General features: G+C 42.5%; 1 protein-coding gene across 1 annotated transcript in view; it reads right to left on the bottom strand.

The window, feature by feature from the left end:
• The window catches only part of lamc3 (laminin, gamma 3), a gene marked incomplete at its 5' end in the record, with an annotated part of 123,900 nt that overhangs the window by 37,960 nt on the left and 59,843 nt on the right, over positions 1-26,097 (bottom strand). The window contains one exon of the mRNA XM_084572442.1: positions 10,386-10,584. Within this exon, the coding sequence (XP_084428568.1) occupies positions 10,386-10,584 (199 nt within the window). The remainder of the gene's footprint in view (positions 1-10,385; positions 10,585-26,097) is intronic.

Genomic DNA, 26,097 nt, shown 5'->3' with positions numbered 1-26,097 from the left:
TCATTCTGAACTCTGTAATCCAAACTCAGATTTTAAGCTAAGATGTGGTTGATATTAGCTCAAAGTATCCTGGTGGCTGTGCAAGCTTAGCATTAAACATTAATAAAGGCACTTGTTCCATAAAAACTCGACATTTAAAAGAGGTTTTTGTTTGGAGAGAAACACCACATTCTAAAGTCAAAACCTTGCAGTTACAGGAACTGAGAAGAATAGAGTGTAAAACCATATCAGCCTACGTCAGGCCTTTCATGTGCGAATATTCAATGGCCTCTATTTTGTTAGGTCAATTGATCGCAGCAAGACACTAACTCACTTTCAAAATGCTTTATTTTGTGCAAAGCCTGGATCTTAGCTTTCACATTTACACCGAGCACGAGTGTGTGTGTGTGTGTGTGTGTGTGTGTGTGTGTGTGTGTCGGGGTGTGTGTGTGTGTGTGCGTGAACGCCTGGCTCGCCACACACATTCTCTCTCGATGCGGCGGGTCCTCGTTCCCTGGCCTGACATGTAGGCACGGTAATAAAGAGAGGCAATTACAAACTGGGCCTCAAAGCCTCGGTAATGGAGCTGGTCAGACAGCGATAAGCAGAGTGTGCATGAAAGTGAACAAACTCCCAGTCATGCTTTCCCTATGGGCCGTCAGTGTCCCTTTTAATCAGCACCAAGCAGAGTGTGGAGAGCCACACTGTAATTAAGCCTGCTCCGAGGAGGATGAGAGGAGATCATCAGGAGAGAAAAGCCCAAAAGAATACTGGACACACACAAACACACACACACACACACCCACGAGTACCCTCAGAGAGAGAAAGAGAAGACAGATGGAGATATAAGGTGAGCAAGAGAGCAAGACATAAACAGTGTGAGAAACAGAGAGATGATAAGGTACAAGGATGGTACATGAATATGAGGTAAAGATACCGAGGAATTACATAAATAAAACATGGATATGGACATGTTATTAGCATAATTGGTCCCATCTGCCTTAATTAATGGCATTAAATATTTATGGTATTTTTTTGGTTATACACCGATCAGCCACAACATTAAAACCAATGACAATACAACGTTCTGCTGGGAAACTTTTGGACCTGGCATTCATTGGTGTGGAAGCTACTTAGACATGTAGCACCCACCTAGACCAGACCAGGCACCCCCACCCCATAGCAATGACACTCCTTGATGGTAGCAGCCATCCCCACCAGGATGCAGCCTGACTCAGGCACACACACAAAAACGCTTTAGGAACAATTAAAAAAAAACCCAAAACAAAACATGATGAACAAGACAAGGTGTTGACCTGGCCTCCAAATTCACCAGTTACCAAACTAATTAAGTATCTGTGGGATGATCCACAGAGGCCCCTCCCCTCAAAGGCCCCCCACTAACAACATCCTGTTCCCAGACACCACAGGACACCTTCAGAAGGCCCATGTCCATTCTCTGATGAGTCACAGCTGTTTTGGAGGCACAAGGGAGACCTACACAGAATTAGGAAGGTGGTTGTAATGTTACGCTTGATCGGTGTATATCACTACTGGAAGAGTGTGGATGTTAATGCGGCATTGCCAATGAACCAATTAGACCAATGGATCTATTGTTATTCCTCAATGTCGGCTGTGAAGACACCATCAAATCGTTGTTCGGAGGTTCTGATAATTTTGGTAATTATCTAGGTTCTGATCACCGTGGAGTCATTGTGGTGTTGTGGTAAAGTAAAAGTCTGAATAAAGGTTTGTTTCTGGGCTTGTTTTACGTGTTGTTTACGAGGTAGTTTGAAAATGTAGATTAATTATTAGTTGGATTACCCTTATGTGAACATTTCGTCATATCTGACATCTTCGGACTTCAATAAACTGCCTTTTGTAGTTTTCTGGACCAACCCAACATATTCATATAATATTTTCAAACAGTCTTGTTATGTTGAGAAAAAAAAAAGTGCTCTGAATGCAAGAAACACCATCTCGGTCCAGAAATGTAGGGGTTGATCTATCGTAAAGGAATCAAAGGTTTACCCAGGCTCGTTGTAATTCTGCATTTCTCCAGGCTTTGCTCAGTCACCTATAGCGTACTTTTTTTTATTTTTTCTCATTTGGCAGAAAACTCTGCTGTCTGTTCAGTATATTTAGCTGGTCCTGATCTCTGATCAAAGTCTGTGAATTTTCAAACACGACAGAAATGAGCTCAGTGCCAGATGAACCACACGGCTTGCATCTCCACACAGGCAGGTTCCTGAAAGACTCATTTTGGCAGTTAAAATGACGAACAGCTGATCACCGATGACTCAATGTGTGTAGGACTTGTATCACTTGACTGTAATGAAATGGCTGAGCATCTGAGTGGTTCCTCTTGCCATAAATATTATGCTTACATGCTGAAGGCGCACACATACTGCTACAAGCAAGCCAATAAAGCCTCCCCGCCTACTGATGTCAAGGGAACAGAAAGTGAACAGAGAGAACATCAGAGAGAAGAGTGTACGCTGCCCGATATAAGCCATTCACCTCTCAATCTTATCAAATCCCTCCGCTTCAATCCCCAAGCTTCCATATATTTCTCCTTCATCTGATTCTGAAATTATCTCCGCATCAGGTGGGAACACAAAACCACTTAACAGGTTAAAGCATTTACCGTCTACAAATGCAGATGCTGTCTGTCAAGAGAGATGTGGAGTGTGAGTGTTTATGCTCGTGTTTATTTATGGTTGGCCTTCAACAAAACTCTTAGAGACGTGTGTATTTACATTTCATGAAGCAAAATTATTTTAACTCCCGTGTTGCATCTGATGGTTGCAATCAAAAATCTTTTGCATAAGGGTGCATTTGCAGGACAGAGATACAGCTATATATGTATGTACATGGGAAGTGTAATGAGATCTGGACTTCCCCCAGAAAAGAACATTTAATAACAGACTCTGTCCCCAAGCCCTGCTGCATTTTAGACGACCAACTAGCTCCTTTAGCCAGGGTTCATGCTGCTAAGGGGAAACTCATTATTGGTGCACCGGGCGGAGGGACGGAAGTGTTGGAGGGGATTGAAAAGCCTCAAGCTGTGACCCCGTTGAAGGGCTATATCCAGTTCTGGAGTGGGAAAAGAAGATGTGATTGTCTGGGCTTGAAGACCGGGGTGAACCTGCGCATCTGCCCCATGATTAGAATGCACCAAGGAACCAAACTGGTCAAGAAATGTAGTGGTGAAATTGCAGTGAAAGAATGATGTATTAAGAGATGGAGGAGACCAAATATAGAGCTACAATAGGGGTGACATTGGAGGTAAATTCATCAGGTGGACTCTGTTTGGATGTTGTTCTCTCAGTTCTTAAAACCCCCTGCCTAATATTATGTAGGTCCCTACCAAAACAGTTATGAACCATTGGAGTATTATTAGACCTTTTGGGGGTGTCTGGAACTGGGATGAGGCGTCAGATCCTTTCGATCCAATAGGGTGGGGCAATCTGTTGATTGGGCTTGTTCCGACGCATCCAGCTAATGCTCGACTGGACTGGGACATCGTGAATTTGCAGGTTGGATCAATGCTCATTGTCATGTTCATCGACCTGTTCCTGAGCAGTTTTTATGGTGTGGCAGGGCGAAGGTGCCATCGGGGGAGTGCTGTTGCTATGGTGTCATGTGCAAGGTCGTCAACTAAGGAAAGCAGAACATTCCTTAGCAACCAGATGATCAGTGTTATTTGCTTTCAGGGGTTTTAATGTTCTGGCTCTGGGTATACCATTTACACCCTAGAGAAGCTGTTTTCCAGCAGCATTCAGTGATGTTATAGTGACTGTTGAGTGCCTAGGCCGAGGATAAAACGTGGACACATGATATCTCCATATCTCCATTTCTTTGTCAAACTCAGTTTTCCACCACCACAGACATCCCTACAAGAATACCGGCTCTTCCCCAAACTGTCAGCAATCACGGTGAGATTCTAGACAACCGACTACTGTGCACAGCCTTCATTGCAAGAGCAACCTGAAACGGCGGGTTTACACTTCACACCATCCATCACATTGGCCTTTTTCTCACCGAGGATCCTGGCCAGCTCTTTGCTCATCCTTTAATCATCTCCTACCCAAGCTAGGGTGGCTCGTCTTCTCAGAACGCTACTGCTGTGTTTTTTCTTCAGTTTTTTTTTCTTTTAAATTGATTGTATCACTGCCTTTGTAGATGTCTTGCAGCAGCAGCCAACAGGCAGCTGTCCATTGTTACTGAGGCTGTAAGAGTGCGATCTGAGAAGCGTGTGGAGGCTCCGCGGGCCTGTTTTGAGCTAATAGACTGGAGCACACGGGAAAGACAATGCGGGGCTCCCCAGCTGCATAACATGTCAATTTCCATGTGGACTCTTCAATTCCATTAAACAGTTGTTTTCTTTTCTTTGCTTAATCCAGCCCTGGAAAACAAAGAAAATTAAATCCCTTCTCAGGGAGGAAGAGAGCTTCCAGGGCTGGCTACGAGGAGGAAGTTAAGTTGGTCCGTGGGTGCTGAGAAGGAGAATTAAAGATAGAAACACATGAGCAGAATTGAAGACAAATTGCAACAAAACAGTGTGAAGGAGGTGCTGAGTGGGATGAGAAGGATTACTGGCTACGAGACGCCACACCAAGTGGGGGAAGAGAACAAAAATAGAGTGAATGACTTAAGCCTGTTTTTGAACGGGTTCACTGTGGAGACCAGGCCAGCTGCACCCACTACCCCAGGTTGACAGGTCTAATGAGATCTCTCCACAACAAAAGTGACTGATTAGACTGCAGCTTCCCCGCAGGCTGTCACACCAGGGTTCACTTCCTCCGGCCCAGTCTGCCTCCTCCAGACATTCCCGCCTACGTTTTGACCACTTCACCATGAAGGGCAAGGGGGAAGTCTAATATGAGATAAAAGATCCAGTAAAGACATTCAGCAAAAGTCATGGCTGTTGCATGTTTTCTGCAGATAACTGGCTGAAAAACAGAGATCCCAAGCAACAAGAGTAGGCTACAGGCAATTTTAGAGGCAGAAACAACTGTTCAGGATAGGTTCAGATGTTAATACTTAAATATCCATATGTTTTAAAATAGCAACTGGTGGCTATAATTGTGCATACTGGCTTGTGCAAGGCTTACCTGAAGAAATTTGCATTGTAGCATTCAGCTAATTTGAAGCCTCAGCAGTCTGAGTTGACGAAATCAAGCAAGTACCTTTAAAAGGAGCATTATTTCCCCCTCGTTACTACCGTTCTGTCATTTCTCAGAAACAGAACAAGACTTTGGAAGAAGAAGGACTGTCACATACACTGAACATCGTTATGAGGGGATTACTGCACAGCCAAGAGGAACAACAACAGAGGTCGATGACTTTCAATATACATGAGGGCATGTGAGAATTATTGAAATCTGTTCTTTAGCTAACTGCATCTTACATGAGCTTGGAATAAACACAACCAAACAAAGAAGGACAAAGAAGTAATTAAAAAAAGCCTTCTCATTGACTTTCGAGGGTCATAATGCCGCTAAAACAAAAAGCATGCTGGCACGAGTCAGTCAATGCTTGATCTCAGTTTCCAAATAGAGATGCTAATCAACCGTCGACAACACAAACAGCATAATATAATCTAACAGAGAGACTGCCAGAAAAACAAAAACAGCAGACTGCCAGCTACAAGTAATGTAAACACCATCAGCCCTGTGTGACAAGAGCTGTGACACAGCTTGATTTTGATTGCTGCTATCTTTATCACATCATCCAACCTATGATTGCAGCAGTATTCGAAAACGGTCATGCTTCCCTCTAATTATTATTAAAAATATGCCGACCTCCAGAGTGGGAATTATATTAAGACTTTCCATAGGGGGCTGCAGGAAATTTATGAAAACCCTCTGCGAGTTTATATTTGTCTGTATATTTGTCTGCACATAAATCCGATCTGATTGCTGCAAGAGGAAGCGTGCCTGTGTGTGTAGGTGTGGGAGGCTGCCATATGCATTATACAGTACCTGAGCGAGTGAGCATTAAAAACTGCAGCTGTTAACGGCAAAGTGCTGCAGCAGGTCAGTTATGCTTTAACTCAGGCACTCATAGATAAAAAAAAAAATATATATATATATATATATATATATATATGGAAAATATATTTAATTCAAACTTAACTTTGCCATTAAGTTAGGGAACCACCGAGCCTTATTGTGGCATGTGGGCTGCAGCTATCTGCAAATTCTCCTTTAGTAAAATGCCCAACCGACAAAATGTCCTCTGAATGATGATCTTAGTATGTGATGTAGATTTTGACTTCTCATATTTAGCTTTATTTTAACACTTTATCCATTAGTTCCACCCAGAATACGCTGTTTTTTGTTCATACACAGTATGAACATTCGGGGTGTAACACAATGGCACTTTCTGCATCAATGTTGGATCATATCAAATCTGCACAGTTGTTGGGTGTGTAGTCTTTCTCATCATGTACGTATGTGTGAATGAGAGGGACCTGAGTGGGATCAGAGGTACAGAAGGTGCAGGACTTTAGGTTCTTGGGGTACGGTCCAGAGCAACGGGGGGTATGGAAAAGAGGTGACCAGGCGTGTGCAGGCGGGATTGTTGTGTGATAAAAAAGTAGCAGCAAGAATGAAAGGAAAGGTTTACAGGACAGTGGTGAGGCCAGCGATGTTGTACGGTTTAGAGACAGTGGCTGGAGGTAGCAGAGCTGAAGATGTTGAGGTTTTCTCTGGGCATTACCAGATTGGATAGGATCAGGTATGAGTACAGTACATTAGAGGGACGGCTCACGTAAGATGTTTCCGAGATTTAGAGTTAGAGATGCCAGGTTGAGATGGTTTGGACGTGTGCAGAGGAGGGATAGTGAATATATTTCTCGGAGGTTGCTGAGGTTAGAGCTGCAGGAGGTCGAGAGGAAGATCAAAGAGGAGGTTTATGGATGCAGTGAAAGAAGGAGGACATGGAGATAGTTGGTGTGAGAGAAGAGGATACAGAGGATAGGACGAGATGGAAGCAGATGATTCGCTGTGGCGACTCCTCCAGGGAACGGCCATAAGGAAAAGAAAGAAGTCTTTCTCATAATGTATCCTCGCAGTTTTATACAGTTTTAAGACCAATGGTGGCTTTCCTGACTTTCACCATCATCTTTCAGACTGGATATTAAAACTATTTGTCTCTCACAGTGGTTAGCACTGATGCCTCACAGCAAGAAAGTTCTGGGTTCAAATCCACTGGCCGACTGGGGCCTTTCTGTGTGGAGTTTGCATGTTCTCTGCGATAGACTGGCGACCGTTCCAGGGTGTACCCCACCTCCTGCCCAGTGACAGCTGGGACAGGATTTCGACCTGCCCTGCCCAAGTGAGTGTTGGTCAATCTTAACTCTTTAGACTCTGCTAGAATTTATTTGTAGCCATTTTACCTCTGTTATATTGAGCAATATTGTTTCTATTTTTATATTGTTATTTTATTCTATTTGTATTTGACTCTCGTCTCATTGCAGCTGTCACTTTATGGGAGCAACGGCAACAAAACAATTTCCTTGAAGGATTAATAAAGTAATCTGATTCTGATTTGTATCGTACTTTCTGTTTACTCACTTTTTCATTACACTGGCTGTCAGCTGCTATATATTCTCTCAAAATTCCAATATCCTAAAATATGAGAACAATCGAACCTGCTGTTACGGCCCAGAGTATTGGATAACTTCAACTTCCTGGTTAGGATTATAGGTTGTCTCATTTTGGAGCAGGGGCCAGATTTGAGTTCTTTGTTGATTTCATATTACTGCACACACTTAAAGATACTACTCACACCTGTTTCCTGTTTAGGATGAGCGTCTACATGAGCAACGTTGTTTTTTTTTTTTGAGAGATTTATTGTATTACTAGAGTCTACTTCCTGAGGAAGCTCAGGTCTTTCAATGTATGCAGCAAGTTGTCCCTGTACTTTGGTGTGGTTTGTTGGGAGAGCAGCACCGGCACACAGGACATAAGTAGGATCGACAAATTGATCCGAAAGGCTGGTCATGTTATTGGCTGTGAGTTGGAGACATTTGTCTCAGTGAGGGACAGGAGGACACTGGACAAACTGCTCTCCATCATGGACAATCCATCTCATCCAATACACCAGACAACAGAGGGACAGTGGAACTCATTCTCCCACAGACTGATCCACCTCCACTCCCACAGTGAACACTACAGGATGTCTTTCATACCATTCTCAGTCCAGCTGTACAACAACTCACTTTTCTGCAACAGATCCCCTAACATGTTATTAATGTTAATGGACACTATTGCACCTTACCATCATTCCTATGTATATAATATATATTCTTTCGTCTGTATTTCTTGTACATTTTTTGCTTATAGTATTTTTATTTTAATTTACTTTTATTTAATCTTTCTTTTAATTGTGGTTCTTAAGAGTGTTTTCTTATGTGCAACTAAGCTACTGTGACCAAACAATTTCCCTTGTGGATCAATAAAGTCTATCTAAGTCATTTAAACTTTGGTGAACTTCTTCATTTGTTCTCGTGTTAATTTGTTTGAGTAGCATCCATCGCCCACTTCTGTTCCCCCTTGTTAATGTGTTTTTTTTAATTTTTGAATCTTTGCACATTAAACAATAACCAAACATCTGAACCTATTTAACACCTTCTTCATTTATGTTACATCCCTTTGGTGCGATACTTGGTGAAACTTTTACCTGCTTACCACTTCAACCTTCAATTAACATTAGTTGGTTAGTTGGATGCAATATGTAAATATTTTTTGTACCTTAACATATTTACTTTTATATAGTTCCTCTTACATTATTCTATTTATTTTTGTATTGTTTTGGTCATACACTGATCCACAAGGCCAGTGCTGGACTCTTTGACCACAGTGTCAGAGGAGGAGAGGAGGATGTTGGCAAAAGTGAACACCATCCTGGACAACTCCTCCCACCAACTCCACAACACACTGCCACTGTAACACCTTAATTTCCCCATGGGGATAAATAAAGTCCTATTTTATCTTATCTTACCCCTAGCAAGTTGGGTCGTAACACCTGTTTGTAACTGAACAGTGGTAGCTTTAACCAGTCATCAACCTATGAGGAAAGAATGGTAGCTATGTGTTTTAGGCATAGACTGTATATAAATATGGACAATGCATTCCCACTTCCTTGCAGTGGCCAAAATGACGCATTTTTCCCAGGGATACGGGCGCTGCCATCTTACGACTTTGGCGCCAGAGCCTACGCAGTACGGTCCGAGACTCACCCGCGTTTTCATTGAATTAATACTGCAATCTGCTCTACCTCCACCAGAACCGATTTACAAAGCAGTTGGCATGTCACATCCTGTTTCTATAGCGTCAAATAACTAACCAAAACAAAGCTTACTCAAAATATTGACACTTGAACATGTGCCAACATTATATTAACTACCTAAAATGATAGAAACCATCCTTAAAAATACATTTTTGACGTGTATTTTAGTGTTTTAGTTTGTCCCAAGTCCCATCCACTACATGGAGGAGGCGGAGCTTATGACCTATACAGCAGCCAGTCACCAGGGGGAGCTCTATTTACATCAAGTTAGTATGAGGTTGTTTGTGTCCAATTTCAAGCTCTGGTGTTGGTATATCAGGCTGTAAAAGGGACAAACTGTCCGTATACTGTACCGCCAGGCCCTGGAGCCACTCTATGTTCCATCTAGTGCTCTGCGTGCTGTCGCTATAATCCACTTAGTTCTCCTTTCCTTGCTACGACCTGGTCATCTTTCCAATCAGACCCCCCCCTCCCTTCGTCCGCCTCCCAGAGCTTAATAGTGTAGTGACCTCCCCACTTCAGGCAGAACATGGGACTTTTTACTAGCTTCTTCTGTTAAAGAAGTACCTCATACTCCACATACTCATCTTTTGCATGAGAATCTGTTGTACTTTATACATAACAGCATATTTGTTGTTGTCCTTGTTTATCTCTATTTTAGAATCACTTAAACATTCTTGAACTCTTGACGCCTCTCCACTGCTTCACATATATCATGTCACTCCAGGTAAGACCATGCATTAAATGTAAAAAAACACATAAAAAACTTAAAACTAAAAATGGAAATGTAATGCCACAGCTGCTACCTGCCAGATCTACATGACAGCTGGTGCATGAAGGAGGTGGCTCATCACTACATTCATATCTGCTGGGACCGTGACAGCGAAAGTCAACGTGGGTGAGCTGTAATAAGTACATGCGTGTCATGGATAGTGTGTACTCTGCGGACTCTAAATATAATGTGGCAAGGAACAACTCAGGCAACAGGGAGATGCACAGATGCAGAGAAAAACAAACATCCCGACATCCGTGCAAAGGCTTTGGTATTTCCAACAGAGGAGGGAAAAAAAAACAACAACAATACATGCACATGCTCACAAACCAACCTGACAATGAAAGAGTGCCGCGGTGTGAGGCCAGGGGCATCGTCAAGCAGCGGTCGGGGTGAAAGGTCAGCAGACACGGTGAATCCAGAGCCTTGGAGGAGCAGGGTGAGGTGGTCGGGGAGCAGCTCGGTGGTCTCGGAGGTGAAGGTGATGGAGAGAACCTGTCCATAGCTGTAGACTTGGCGACCGAGGAATTTCTCTAGTAAGGTGGGATGGGGCAGAGGTTACATGTTAGGCACGGGTAGAGTCAGCTTTATTACTGAAGTCTGAGCCAGCTCTCTGCTAACAGTGTAGGAAAAAAAAAAACAGGGATGGAACTGTGTGTGCATGTTGCAAGAATTTATTTTTGTGCCCACTTCCAACAAATCTGCCTGTTCCCTTTCAGTGCAGCTTTTGGAGCTCACATCGGGCACAGCAGGAGTCACTGTGTAATTACCCACCCTCTCATCTTTGGCTCCTTACATCACATTAAGAGGACTTCAAAGATTTTAGCAACCAAAAGACACCCCGTACTTTGCTACCCTCAAAAGTGGAGAGAAGAAGAAGCTCACAAAATACTTTTATATTAAGACAGACGTAAGGAGATGTTAAAAACATTAACGAGATGAGGTATTGTTAAGTTTCACACTCTGAAAATGAACAAATCATAACAGTGTCTATGAAAAAACAACTATGCCGCTGTTCTCTACCAGCTCTGGATGAGTGAGTGGGCAAAACTGACAGGCTGCACGCTTGGTTGCCACCTTGTTTTTGAGCGTAATCGTGTGTGAAGTACATCCTGAGCTCTTCTGAGGGTCGGGGGTGGGGTGGGGGCGGGGGATATGGACTTGAGTGGGTGATTTTGCTCGCAAGGTGGGGCGCCTCTAGCGTCATCCAAAGCAATTCAACTGTCTGATCATTTAATACTTTGTCAACAGGAGCCGACTGTTATTATCTGGGCCGTGCCCTTACAACCACAGATCACTCACACGGTGACATCCATTAATGAACGGCTCATTAATGAACGTCTCATGAATGTTTTTGCTTGACCTGCATCCCACCTGACTTCTCTGGACCATAGACTGTAAGAATATGGACAGCGGAACGGCTACTCAAAAGTCAAGCCAAAGCAAATAGAGCTCCCCCTGGTGACTGGCTGCAGTATAGGTCATAAGCTCCACCTCCTCCATGTTAGCGGATGGGACTTGGGCCAAACTAAAACACTAAAATACACATCAATTTTTTTCCAAGGATGGTTTCTGTCATTTTAAGTAGTTAATATAATGTCGATGCAAGTTTGAGTGTCAATTTTTTGGCTAAGTTAGTGGTGTCCACCAGTTGCCGTGCCAACCGCTACGTAAAGCAGTCCAGTGGCACCGTGAGTGCTTTAAAAAAATCTATTTTAAAAACATGTACAGTGTATAATCCAAGATTTCCATGTAATTGGTGGAGGTAGAGTAGTGCGCTGGCACTGGCCTTTTAACCATACCAAAAGTTAGATCGAAAACACACGGGGAGGCGGCTTTTAGTTATTATGGTCCCCGATTGTGGAACAGCCTGCCGGAGAACCTCAGGGCAGCAGAGACTGTTGACATTTTTAAAAAGAGGCTCAAGACCCACCTTTTCAATCAGGCTTTTAACTGATTTCCTTTATTACCTTACCTTTTAATCAGATTTTTTATACGCTTTAACTACATGTCTTCATGTACAAGTTGAAAGCATTTTATCTATACTTTTCATTTTTACCCCATTTTAAAGTTTTAGTTTTCGGCCCTCAGATTTTAGCAGTTTTTAGTTCTTAGCAGTTCTTTTCAGACTTTTTATCATTTCTTTTTTATTTTTACTTTAATTATATGTTTTAACTACATGTTTTAATTTTACAAGCTGAAGGCATCTTATCTATATTGGTCATTTTTATCCTGTCTTACAGTTTTAGTCCCTCAGTTTTTAGCTCCAGTGCCTCCTCATGGGGGCCTACTGCACTGGGAGCTGCTCTGGTCTACTGACGGGGGTGCTGTCCTGTGGGCGGCTCTGGCCCTGGTGGCTGGGGGGCTCTGCACCTTGGTGTAGGGCCTCCTGTCTATCCGGGTCGGGGCTGTCTCTATGGCAGCGCTTCCTATAGTCGTGGGCTGGAGGCCCTCTCGATGCGGTCGATGAGGTGGCTTTCTCCTTGCTCCAGGTCTCGGTGCCAGCCATGTCTCTCTCTAGCGTGTACAGTGAGTGTGAGCCTTTGTGTGTGTGTGTGTGTGTCTGTGTGTGTTTCTACGTGTGGGGGGATGGGGGGTGTGTGTATGTGTGTGTGGGTGGGTGTGTGTCTCTGTGTATCTCTGTGTTTTTACGGGGGTGGGAGGGTTGGGTTTTGTCCTTAGTGTTTTTAGCCTGTGTTTTGTCTTTGCTGATTTCAGCCTCTGTGAGGCACTTTGTATTGCTTTTAGTATGAAAAGTGCCATATAAATAAAATTTGATTTGATTTGATTTGATTAGTATTAATTAAACGAACGACTCTGTCAGTTTGGCCAGTGCAAGGAAGTGGGGACAGGTTGTCCATATTTATATACAATCTATGCCCTGGACTGACTGAGTTTTGCATTTACAACATTTTACTCAGTAAAAAGTTAAAGTAATAAAACTAACCTCAGTCTACATTTAATTTCTTCGCTCACAATTTCATGGCCCAATAAATTATATTAATTTTCTTTACAAATCATTATTATTTCATATTAATAATCCCGCTGTGTCTTTCAGCTACCTTTCCAGCTACAATGAAACTCCCTTTTACTCCCTTTTGTTTTTTTAATCATGAAGTGACAGAGTTGTTTCCTTTCTAATAAGCCGCAATCTTTCACACATAAGAAACTCAAGAGCCGAGCTGTTGCAGCTTTACTACACAAAACAACACATCTGGCTTCCATCATAGCTGTTAGCTTTTAAACAATTTCAGCGTGAGGACGCATGAATGAGGCGCAACACTTTATTTATATTTATCATTCAACTGCAGGATTGGCATTTGTAGGAAATGAAAAACAGGCAGTGATGAAAGGGAAAAAGCTTCAATTATGTGACTAATCAATAGCACTTTCTTTTCAGGGCCCAATAAGGCATCATTCATGTCAATGTGACTCTGGAATCACTGGAAATAGATAATTACAGCCAATCAGGAGCAAGGGGAGCGGCCTAACAACCACCTGCCACCACCGTTGAGTACAAAACACTTTTTCATTTGAAATGAGCTGTCGCACAGCTCTGTATAGTTTCACAATCAATATATATTGATGACAAGAAAAAAAAAAAATCTGTCAGTGCACAAAGAAAAAAGGCTTAGATTGAATCCATCTGAAATTAGACAGGAATTCCTTCAATGAGGTCTCTCACGCCTAAACATCTTAACCAGTGGAAAAACAACCAATATGGAAAAAGGTGAGAAGTCTAAATGAAACCACAGATCAATACGCACTCCTGCTCTGACCCAACACTCAGCTCAAATTTAAACCCAAACACATAAATCATTTGGTATGGTGGTGGTGATTGGAGCTAAACACCGAATGCATTTCTGTTTGTCAATAAGCACCCTTAAAAGTGTAGCTCCGTTTAAAATCTGTTGACACTGAGGTGTTGATCATCTCTAGTTAGTGAGCTAGCTTTGATAGCATTAAGCTACTTTGATAAGAGCTTGTACGATGTCCTTTCAGCAGAATAATGACTGATACATTCACAAACGCGCCAACCTACATTCATTTATGACTTGACAGTCTAGTACTGACAGGAACATAGAGGGGAAGACAATAAACAAAGTTAGCTGCTGCTAGTAGGTAGCTAGCAAAAAAAAAGCTAAATGTGACGGCCATATTGCTATGGTAAAGCTATGCTTCATTGCTCCTAATGCATTAAAATAACCATCTGTTTGGTTTAACAGAAATGCCAACTACATTGATCAGGCATAACATTATGACCACCTTCCTAACATTGTGCAGGTCTCCCCTTGTGCCTCCAAAACAGTTGTGACTCATCAGAGAATGAACATGGGTCTTCTGAGGGTGTCCTGTGGTGTCTGGCAAAACAATGTTGTTAGTGGTGGGGCCTTTGGGTCCTATGGATTGAGGGGAGGGGCCTCTGTCGATCATCCCACAGATACTTGATCAGTTTGGGATCTAGTGAATTTGGAGTCCAGGTCAACACCTTGCGCAAAAACCACCCTAGACCTAGACCAGACCAAACCACCCCACCCCATAGCAATGACACTCCTTGATGTCTACATGTCTAAGTAACATCCACATGAATTAATGCCAGGTCCAAAAGTTTCCCAGCGGAACATTGAATTGTCACAAGTTGGTCAGAGTTATTCACTTCTCCTGTCAGTGGTCTTAATATTGTGGCTGATCTGTGTGTGTATTCAATGTTTTTGGAGGCTAAACCAAATATATAACTATAAATCTAACTAATGATATATAATTCTTCTGTAATACAACATTTAATATTTATTTATTACCTAATTATTTAATTCTCCGACGTAGCCTACTACGTAATTAAAATCTTTCTTTCGATTTATTTTTATTAGTACGAATACATTCTAAAATGGCGCCAAATTTATAGCTTAACTTTGATTATGAATATAAGGAAATAAAGTTTTAAGTGATGAAAAAGCCACAATAAAGTTTAAACCTTACATTTTTAGCAGTCTGTTAATTCAGTTCGATTTTTAGTTTTTTAGTAATTTATATGACATATTATTTATAAATATTCAATTTACTGTGAATCATTTCTTCTTAAGCTCTAGGCGCATGTTTAATTGAACCATATTATTCATTGATATATTGTATCATATATTATAAATGCTTCTGATAATCATCCACGGCCTTCGCTGTCGGCAATGTATCTTTGGACGACTTGTTAAAGCTGGAACTTGAGACACCCTCCTCTATGAGATCTTGAATATTTGCCGCATCTCAAGCTGAACTCAGAAGAGCAGCATCAACCCGATGATGATCATTGTGACATTAGAGAACAGCCCCAGCAGGGCCACTATCTTTGAGGGAACGTAATTGCTTAAATTCAGGGAGTGACACGCGGTAATAATGAGTAATGCAAGAAACTCACGTTCACAGAAAATAAAAGTCAACAGATATTACTTTTGAAATGATTAATAGGGAATATCTATACCGCACATCCCATGCATAACTGTGGGTAATGAGCCCAGTATTGTGTGACTAAGCTAATATTCCCTCCTAAAGTGCTCCCTTATGGTCGCGAGTGGTTTTTGTTTCAGATGTTGCTTGCTGGCCATTATTCTGCCGGGGTCGGATTTGCATCGTGTGGTTCCTTTGAGTTCTTTCGCTGTTTTTGTGAGGATGGAGGTACCAAAGCGTAATTACTCACAACGCTAATAGACCAGTGAGGAACGGCCCCACTTGCAGGGGCCATCGCCACTTTTTTTTTTTTTTTTTTTTTTTACAGTAATGAATCACCGTAAAAATAAGAAAGAAAGAAAAAATAATACACAACAAAAGGATTATTCATGTGTAAGTATGATCTTCCGCCTGTGTACTGCCATGCATTAATATTCATTAGTTTATCTTCCATATGAGATACTGGAGGGGATTAAAAAGTTTAGCAATCAATCAAGGGTACAAATCTACATGTATTTTCCCAGTTTTCCAATCTTCTTTTAGTGTAACAAAACCATAATTTATTGTTTATCTGATAACCGATGAATCTTCAAAGGTTACTTGTAAAAGGAAAAACCACGCATCGTAGGCTATGCATAAACAGTTATAGGCGGTTTAGACGGCAACAGCGCAGAGCATACGCAGACCCTAGGACCGCAACTGACGTGCATCTCCCCAGAAATGTAGCCACGGGTCCCGGAGACGCAGACCACAAGAGCTGTGATTGGTCCGCTTGGTCGTAACGTGTTTACGCTTTGGTATTTCCGGCTGCTTCTCTGTCTCCACAATTATCTAATCGATTGTTTTGGATCGATAAAGATGGAACACATCGAGGAAAGGTTAACTGAGGAGGCTCGGAAATACAAACATTTGTATGACTAGTCTTTAGCGAAATTTTGGTAAAAGTTTCAGTCGTCATTGTTGAACGTGAAGCAGGAAGTAGAAACAAAAATGTCGACTAGCGTTCGGGTGCAGAGCGAGCCAGACTGACGAGGGCACAGTTATAAATGGCACGCACCGGCCTTAGCTATGTGCGTGGGTTACGGCGTCTATGCCCCACTGTACTCTAAATGAGCTTTTAGCAAACAATTAGCCTAACACGGCATAAAAACTGCCACATTTTCCGTAAATTTGCAAAACTGCAGCATTAAACCTTTTATTAGCAGCTCATAATTGTTTTATCTGTAGGTCAGGAAATCAGCTGTGACTCACTCTGGCCAAGAAATAAATTAGCATATATTGCATTACACTGCAAGTTTTGGCGCTTGTCGTTGGCTTCATCGTCCAACTATAAAAGTTGCAGCTTTTTTTTTGCAAATCCACTTGCCTTACAAGGTAAAACAAGATGTAGACTATTTATTTATCAGCTGCATTGGAGCTAATAGGAGTCAGGCTACTCTTGTTTCCTGCCCTCATACTAAGCCAAACTAACTAGCTACTGGCTATGGCTTCACAGAGATAAACAAGAAGAAACAAGAAGTTTAAATCTTTTCAAGAAAGCGACAAAGCCTCTGTCTAATTATTGCTTCAGGCCCAAATCCCAAAGATTAACTGGTATGAGCTTCTTTAGTACGAGGATTTTTGTTTTTGATTACCTTTAAGTGAATCGCTTTGGATTTTGGACTGAAATATAATATTTTAGGATGTCAGCTTGGTCTCTGGGCAAAACTATAAACAGCAAAAAAAATATATAAACAGAAACCAGAGTGCGTCTGGCTGTGCCACTTGATTCTCATTTTGTTTCTATGGGTCTGTCAAAATGATCTGAAGTCCACCGAATGTGCTTCCGTTGACACTCTGCCAGAAACGCATAAAGCCGCCTTCACAACAAGTGATAGATGCCCGTATAACTTTTGGGGGAATAGTGGAGGAGCACCCAATCAATCAGAGGGTTTAGACTCCGCTCCAACCAAATTAAATCAACTCCATTTCAATCAAATCACTGCCGCCGTGCACAAACACAAGTCCCACTGAGGCCCTAACATCGACCACCGCGCAGACAGTCTGAGGCCAAAGGCTGGATGGACAAACTCTAAACTTTTAAACAGGTCCAACACTAAACTGCACTGCCTGTAGGTACAATTTACGTGACCTGAAACCTCATTGCATGAAAGCAGGACGGTTTCATTCATATTCATAGGCAGTGTTAAAGTGAAATACATCACAAAATGCATATGCAGACTAGTGCCCTGGACATGAAATACACCCACGCAATCAATAATGATGATTTGTCTTGGCTCTAAATCACATGTAATAGAAATGAAATACAATTCTAAGGATCAAATCTGTCCGGTGCTCAGATAGTACTGCATTAAAATGCAGGGAGCTTTTCTGCTTTTTGTGCTTTTAGAAAAGTGATTATAGGCAAGTCTCGTCACACGGCAGCCATCTTGGTAATTCAATTCAATTCAATTTTATTTATATAGCGTCAATAACAATACAAATCGTCTCAAGACGCTTTACAAAAACCCGGCCTGAAACCCCCAGAGCAAGCCAGAAGGCAACGGTGGCAAGGAAAAACTCCCTTTTAACAGGAAGAAACCTCGAGCAGAACCCAGCTCATATGGAGGGACCCATCTGCCTAAGGCCAGCCGGGTACAGACAGAAGAAAGAGAGAAGAGAACAGCAAAGAGAGAAGAGAAGAGAACAGCAAGATAAACATACATCTGTCATAGATACACATATCTGACTAAAGTGTACATGTGGAATCTTATGATACAAACTGATGATGTTACATGACAGTTTGAAAATGTAAGAGGAATCATAGGCAGGTTGGAGAATTGTTCATTCAGGTAGGAGTGGATAACTGCAGGATTCCATGAAGACTGGGCAGGCTGATGAGACCACGACAACAGATGTAGTATAGAGCTCCACGGGAAACACACCACTCCAGGCCAGAGATACTCACAAGAAGAGGGGGGAAGAGGGGGGAAGAGGGGGGAAGGGGGGTGGGGGGGTGGGGGGGTGGGACACACACAGCAGTAAACATTCTACATAGTAATAGCACAGAATTGTATGACTAGTAGTATATAGGAAATTAGAGGGCAAGAGCTCTGTGCCAGAGAAAAGAAAGTGGAGGATGCGAGAGAGGAGAGAGAAGAAAGAAGGAGGACATGTGTTTGGTGCATCGTCCCCCAGCAGCCTAGGCCTATAGCAGCATAACTAAGGGATGGTTTAGTCCAGCCCTAACTATAAGCCTGATCAAAAAGGAAAGTCTTAAGCCTGACCTTAAAAATAGAGAGAGTGTCTGCCTCCCGAACCCAAACTGGGAGCTGGTTCCACAGGAGAGGAGCCTGATAGCTGAAAGCTCTACCTCCCATTCTACTTTTTGAAATTCTAGGAACCACAAGTAGGCCTGCACTTTCAGACCGAAGTGATCTGCTGGGATGATATGGTACAATAAGGTCTTTAAGATACGATGGAGCTAGGCCTTTAAGGGCCTTGTATGTAAGGAGGAGGTTTTTAAATTCTATTCTAGACTTTAAAGGGAGCCAGTGAAGAGAAGCTAAAACTGGAGTAATATGATCTCTCTTGCTAATTCCTGTCAATGCTCTTGCTGCGGCATTTTGAATCAACTGGAGGCTTTTTAAAGAGCTATTTGGACAGCCAGACAGTAATGAATTACAATAATCCAGTCTGGACGACACAAATGCATGAACTAGTTTTTCAGCATCACTCTGAGACAGGATGTTCCTAATTTTGACGATATTACGCAGGTGAAAGAAGGCAGTCCTGGTCACTTGCTTTATGTGACATTTAAAGGACATATCCTCATCAAATATAACACCAAGGTTTTTTACAGTAGTACTGGAGGCCAAGGTAATGCCATCCAAAGACACCATGTGATTAGATAATGAATCTCTGAGATGCTTAGGACCAAATACAATAACTTCTGTTTTGTCTGAGTTTAAGAGTAGGAAATTACAGGTCATCCAAGCCTTTATGTCTTTAAGGCATGCTTGGAGTTTAACCAGCTGATTAGTTTCATCTGGTTTCATAGATAAATATAGCTGGGTGTCGTCTGCATAGCAATGAAAGTTTATGCCATGTTTTCTAATAATCTTGCCTAATGGCAACATGTATAACGTGAAGAGTATTGGTCCTAGCACAGAACCCTGAGGAACTCCATAACTTACTTTTGTATAAGTAGAGGAATCATTATTGACATGAACAAACTGGAATCTGTCAGATAGATAGGATTCAAACCAGTCTAATGCAGTTCCTTTAATCTTGACCTCACTTTCAAGTCTCTGTAGTAAAATATTATGATCAATAGTGTCAAATGCAGCACTAAGATCTAGCAGAACAAGTATAGAGACAAGTCCACTGTCTGAAGCCATGAGGAGATCATTGGTAACTTTAACCAAAGCTGTTTCTGTACTATGATGAACTCTAAAACCTGACTGAAACTCTTCAAACAGACCATTCCTGTTTAAATGGTCACACAACTGATTAGCAACAACTTTTTCTAGAATTTTGGAAATAAAAGGAAGGTTGGAGATTGGTCTATAGTTGGCTAAAACATCTGGATCTAGAGTGGCTTTCTTGAGTAAGGGCTTAATTACAGCAACCTTAAAAGACTGAGGCACATATCCTGTTAATAAAGATAAATTTATCTGGTTCAATATGGAGGTGTTAATTAATGGAAAAACTTCTTTGAGCAATTTAGTTGGGATTGGATCTAGAAGACAGGTTGATGGTTTAGATGCTGTAATTGTTGAAGAGAGCTCAAGAAGATCTACTGGGGAGAAGGATTCCAGATATTGATAAGGTCTTACAAAAGTTTCTAATGTCGCTGTACTTGCATCTTTAACAGCTGTTGGAAGGATGCCTTGAATATTTTCTCTAATGCCGACAATTTTATTAGTAAAGAAGCTCATGAAGTCATTACTACTGAGGGCTAAAGGAATAGATGGCTCAACAGAGCTGTGGCTCTTTGTCAGCCTGGCTACAGTGCTGAAAAGAAATCTGGGGTTGTTCTTGTTTTCTTCTATTAATGATGAATAATATGCTGTTCTAATACTACTGAGAGCTTTTTTATAAGTTGTTAAACTATCTTTCCAGGCTATGCGAGCTTCTTCAGAATTAGTGGAATGCCAAATTCTTTCTAGCTTTCGGGCTGCCTGTTTTAAACAGCGCAACTGTGAATTATACCATGGAGCTAGCCTCCTCCTATTTATGACCTTCTTTTTCAGAGGAGCAACTAAGTTTAAAGTTGAACTAAGCGATGCTGCAGTGCCATCGACAAAATAATCTATTAGTGCAGGGGTTAAATTGTGGTTGCTGTTGTCCACAACATTGGTACATGGCACTGAGGTAAATAAAGAAGGAATTAATTCTTTATATCTAGTTACAGCATTGTCAGACAAACATCTACTGTAATGAAATGTCTTTTCAGTTCCTGTGTAATCCATTATTGCAAATTCAAAGGTTATGAGGAAATGATCAGACAAAAGAGGGTTATGAGTAAATACTATTAAACCTTCAGTTTCTATGCCATATGTTAGGACAAGATCTAAGGTGTGATTAAAACTGTGAGTTGATCCGTTTACGTTCTGAGAAAAGCCAATTGAATCTAATAATGATGTAAATGAGGAGCTAAGGCTGTCACTGACAACATCAACATGGATGTTAAAGTCACCTACTATAATGACTTTATCTGTTCTAAGAACTAAATCACATAAAAACTCAGAGAATTCAGCTAAAAACTCAGAATAAGGAGCAGGTGGGCGATACACCACAACAAAAAGAATTGGTTTTTGTATTTTCTGGTCTGGATGGGGAAGACTAAGAGTAAGACTTTCAAATGAATTAAAGCTCTCCTTAGGTCTAGGATTAATAGATAAATCAGAGTGGAAGATTGCTGCCACTCCTCCTCCTCTACCTGTGCTTCTAGGAATATGATAATTACTATGACTGGGTGGAGTAGACTCATTTAAACTAACATATTCATCATCCTGTAGCCATGTTTCAGTCAAACTAAATAGATCAATCTGATGATCAGTTATCAGATCATTCACTAAAAGAGATTTAGATGAGAGAGATCTGACATTTAAAAGACCACATTTAATTTTCCTATTCTTCTGTTCTACCAATGAACTTGTACTGATTTGTATCAGGTTCCTATGAGAAACTCCTCTTTTGTTATTTATTGGTTTAAATAATCTGGGAGCAGACAGAACATCTATAGAGTTTATATAGTTTAGGGTGTGAGACAGTCCTAGAGAAGCGGCAGAGAAGTGTGTAAGACTACAACTCCGCCTCCTGGTCTGAACTCTGGGTTGTCATGGTTTCGGGGGGTTAATAAAATCGGCCATATTCCTAGAGATGAGAGCAGCACCCGCTAAAGTTGGGTGGATGCCATCTCGCCTAATCAGACCAGGCTTTCCCCAGAAAGTGTGCCAATTGTCAATAAAGGCCACGTTGTTTTCTGGACACCACCTAGATAACCAGCGATGGAATGACGACGTGCGACTAAACATGTCATCATTGGTCAGGTTGGGCAGGGGACCAGAGAAAACTACGGAGTCCGACATAGTTTTAGCAAACTTACACACCGATTCCACATTAAGTTTTGTGACCTCCGACTGACGTAACCGGGTGTCGTTACTGCCGACGTGAATAACAATTTTACTGTATTTAACCTTAGCCTTAGCCAGCAGTTTGAGGTAAGATTTAGTGTCGCCCGCTCTGGCCCCTGGAATGCATCTAACTATGGTCGCTGGTTTCTCTATCTTCACGTTCCGCAAAATGGAGTCGCCAATCACCAGAGTTGGTTTCTCAGCGGGTGTGTCGCTGAGTGGGGAAAATCGGTTGGAGACGTGAAGGGGTTGGTGGTGCTCCACGGGCCTTGTGGGACTATGCTTCCTTCGAACCGTCACCCAGCCGCCCTGGTTTCCCGGCTGCTCGGGAGCTGTCGGGGGACAGCTAACTGGAGCTATGCTAACAGGAGCTACTCTTGGTCGGTCCGCAGACAGTTGTTCTGGGATAAGGTAAGGAAACTGCTGAAAATGTTTAGCCGCTTTGACCCCACAATATGATTTAAAAAGCTATTTACCCCACAATGCAGGTTTCAAATTCAGTTCGGTTCAGTCCAGAGTTCTGTAATGTGACCAGCGTCTGTGGCTCATCCCATTAGGGCACAAATGCCATGTTATGTAACAAGATCCAGAAAACTCAGAAAACAGTTTGAAACCTTTCTGCACTTGAAACCACCATTCATCTTCTGTACCCAGTTATTCTTGTTAAGGGTCGGGGGGGTCTGCTGGAGCCTATCCAAGCTGTCATCGGGCGAGAGGCGAGGGCACACCCCGGACAGGTCGCCAGTCCATCGCAGGGCCAACACAGAGAGACACACAAACATTCACACGCACACCTACGGCCAATTTAGAATCACCAATTAACCTAATGAGCATGTCTTTGGATGGTGGGAGGAAGCTGGAGTACCTGGAGAGAACCCACGCAGACACAGGGAGAACATGCAAACTCCACACAGAAAGGCCCAGTCGACCCATGGATTCGAACCCGGGACCTTCTAGCTGTGAGGCATCAGTGCTAACCACCTCGCCACTGTGCCACCCCATTATTTTTATCCATTTTTATTTTTACATGTATTTTTCCTTTTACTTATGTGCAGTTGAGTTGCTGTGGATGAATGAAGTCTATCTAAGTCTAAGTCTTCCTCCCACCGTCACTGGTGATTCTAAATTGGCCGTAGGTGTGAGTGTGAATGGTTGTCTGTCGCTCTGTGTTGGCCCTGTGATAGACTGGAGACCTGTCCAGGGGAGGGTCCCCCCCGGCGACCCTTCAAGTGGTTAAAAACGAATGGTTAGAAAATGAACGAATGAATAGGTCTAAGTCTACTTCCTGGTGTGGCTGTTGTGAAGCATATGATTGCCTTTGAGTGGAGAGCTGTTGTGACATCCATGTCTTACAACTTCCATCTGAGGACTTTATAGATTTTTTTCCACATACTTTTCTATTCAGGATTCTTGGAATGGTTCATCTCTTCCCTCTCAACTCTGTCACAGGTACACTGCATGTGAAACGAGCCAGGAAGGCCACACTGTGAATCATACGGGATGTTTACAAGGACAGATTTCACTGCAGCTACAATAGAAAGTTCTGAATAGTGCACTGAGACAAATAAAGAAAGACTCATTGTGTCGAGACTAAAAACAGTTTGCAGAAGACACTGAGCGTTTTAAAGCCCTCAAGTATTCCCATTAAGAATGCCTTTAGCATACTGAACCCTTTTGTCTCCATCTTTAATGAATCACTCATTCACTTTCTAACTTAGTTGCTCTCTTTCTCTATTCCCATTATCCAGTTTTCTTTTGTTTTTCTCATTTTGGCTCGCTACAGCTACTTTTTTTTGCGCGTTTTTCCCAATGACAAGGCCACCAGCCTGAATTGCATTCAAACGTGGTTGCAGGTTAGCACTCGGGTTGTTTGAGGCCCTTAGCTGAGCTGAGTGAGAGTGACAGGTAGCCTGGGGCTGCTCTCATGGATCCCCTTTCTCTTCCTTTCACTCCTCAGCTGAACACAAGAGCAGCCATATGCTGCTCTCTTTCCTTCTACTCAAGGTGTATATCATTAAAATTCAGGCTTCCTTTGCTTCTTCTTCTCTCTTTTAAGCCTCCCCGCTGCTTCAGAGTTAACAGGTTGTGCTGCAGATATGAAAACGACCAAGACTGCACGCCTCTCGACAGATGGCTATGAGGACTTATGTTAGATGATGTCCCCTTCAGCATGAAACACTGCTCAGCCAAGAGAGCCACAGTCACCGTCCAGCAGATTCGAGTGGTGACCACGGTTGTTGGAGGCAGGTCAAAGCAACTGTTTAGGGAGGTACTTCATGTTTGTCCATGATAGTTCCTGGCAGCTGCGCTCAAGTGTTCAGTCTGTTGAGTCACCACGGGGACTTGAACTCCGCCTGTGTCAACTGTCAAGCAGATGTCCAGGATCAGGAGGAGGAAAAGTGGCAGTGCTTCAGAGTGTCCTCAAGCGCAAACGCACAGAAACGTTCACATTCACAAATGCCTACCTACATTCATTTTATTACTTGACAGTCTGGTGCTGAAAGGAACACAGAGGGGAGGACAATTTGAGATGTTTACAAAAATGAAATGTCTTCATGTGGTGAAAAAGAAGGAGCAACTCTGACATCCCAAACGGTGTAAGTGCCATTTCGGCCCGACTGTAGCGGTGGAATTCAGCAAAGTTGACTGAATTTCTTTCATACTGTCTGAAGTCCTCCCTCCCAGGCCAACAATGACTGTCAAGCACTGTTGAGAAAATATCTGTGACGTCTTGTCCTTGGCCGAGCCGCGTCTGACATTCCTGAAACTGGGTGAGCTATGCAGATCACTGCTCTCCTCTTCTAAATAAAATAGCAGATGATTGAATCCTGTCCCCTACGTGACAGCTCGAGCCCAAGGCAAAACACACTGACAAATACATTCACGGCAATCACAGGAATAGCGTTTCGTATGATGCTCAACGTGGAGTTGTCACTCAGAATTATCTCCTACTTTGGTGAAGAACACAGCGGAGGGATTTCAGCTCAAAATACAAATTAAAAGTAAAAAGAGCAGAGACGGCGGCGCGAGGGAGAATTCCAGAGCCGCTTCCAAAGCCGCTGCCGTACTTGTCTAATCTTTAAAGTGACTGTACACATGCACCGCTATGAAAAAAAGAAAGAAAAAAAAAAAGGCGAGAGAAAATTAGATCATTAAAGGGGATGGCAAGGAAATAGATGTGTGCATTTATTATGCGGAGAAACAACATAAACAAGCACTGTGCGAAGTAGATAAGCGGGGCTGTCACAAAGCTGTTCTCGGCCAGTTGGGCCACTAATCTGTGGCCTGCAGAGACATCACCATAGACTGTGTGAACAAGAAAGCAACTTTAAAAAGAAAATGGTATTAACTTGGTACAGTTATAATTGCAAATATTCTGTATATTTTTCTATATATATTTATTTATATATATATAGCAGAGCACGCAAGCATTATGGACTTGTCACGCTTAGGCACACACACAGCCAAACTTCCATGCCTTACTAATGCATTTATAATGACACTCGACAAATGACGCCTGGCCACCAAGCTTTGTCACATCCCCTCTCAGTTGTGAGCTTTTCGCCGCTCTAAAAAAAGATGCCTCCAAACGGAGCCGCTCTCTGTGATCGCGCGTTTTGGGCATTAAACCTCCAGGATGCAGAGTTAATGGGATTGCTCCTGTTTTCGCTTCTGGCGGCGGCGGCGGCGGCAGCGGCGGCGGACTGCGCGGCGGCTGGAGGGGCTGCCAGTTGACGCCTAGAACTGACTTAGCGGAGACATGAAGAAACCAAGCCAATTTTCACTTTGTTGTGTCTCCAGCACGGCCAAGACATCCAATTCCATCAGGCCTTTGCTGCTGGGGCGGCTGATAGAAACGGGCTCTAAGTCCTGAAGCTGGGCCAGCTTATTCCCTTATCTCCTAATGGCTCTGATAACGGTTTGGAAGAAATGGTGTCAGAATAACCACCATATGACCCGCCGCCAAACACCCTGATTAATCTCACTAAG

The sequence above is a fragment of the Chelon labrosus genome (assembly GCF_963514085.1).
Source record: "Chelon labrosus genome assembly, chromosome: 22".
Classification (NCBI taxonomy): Eukaryota; Metazoa; Chordata; class Actinopteri; order Mugiliformes; family Mugilidae; genus Chelon; species Chelon labrosus.
This window is presented reverse-complemented; position numbering and strand designations above follow the sequence as displayed.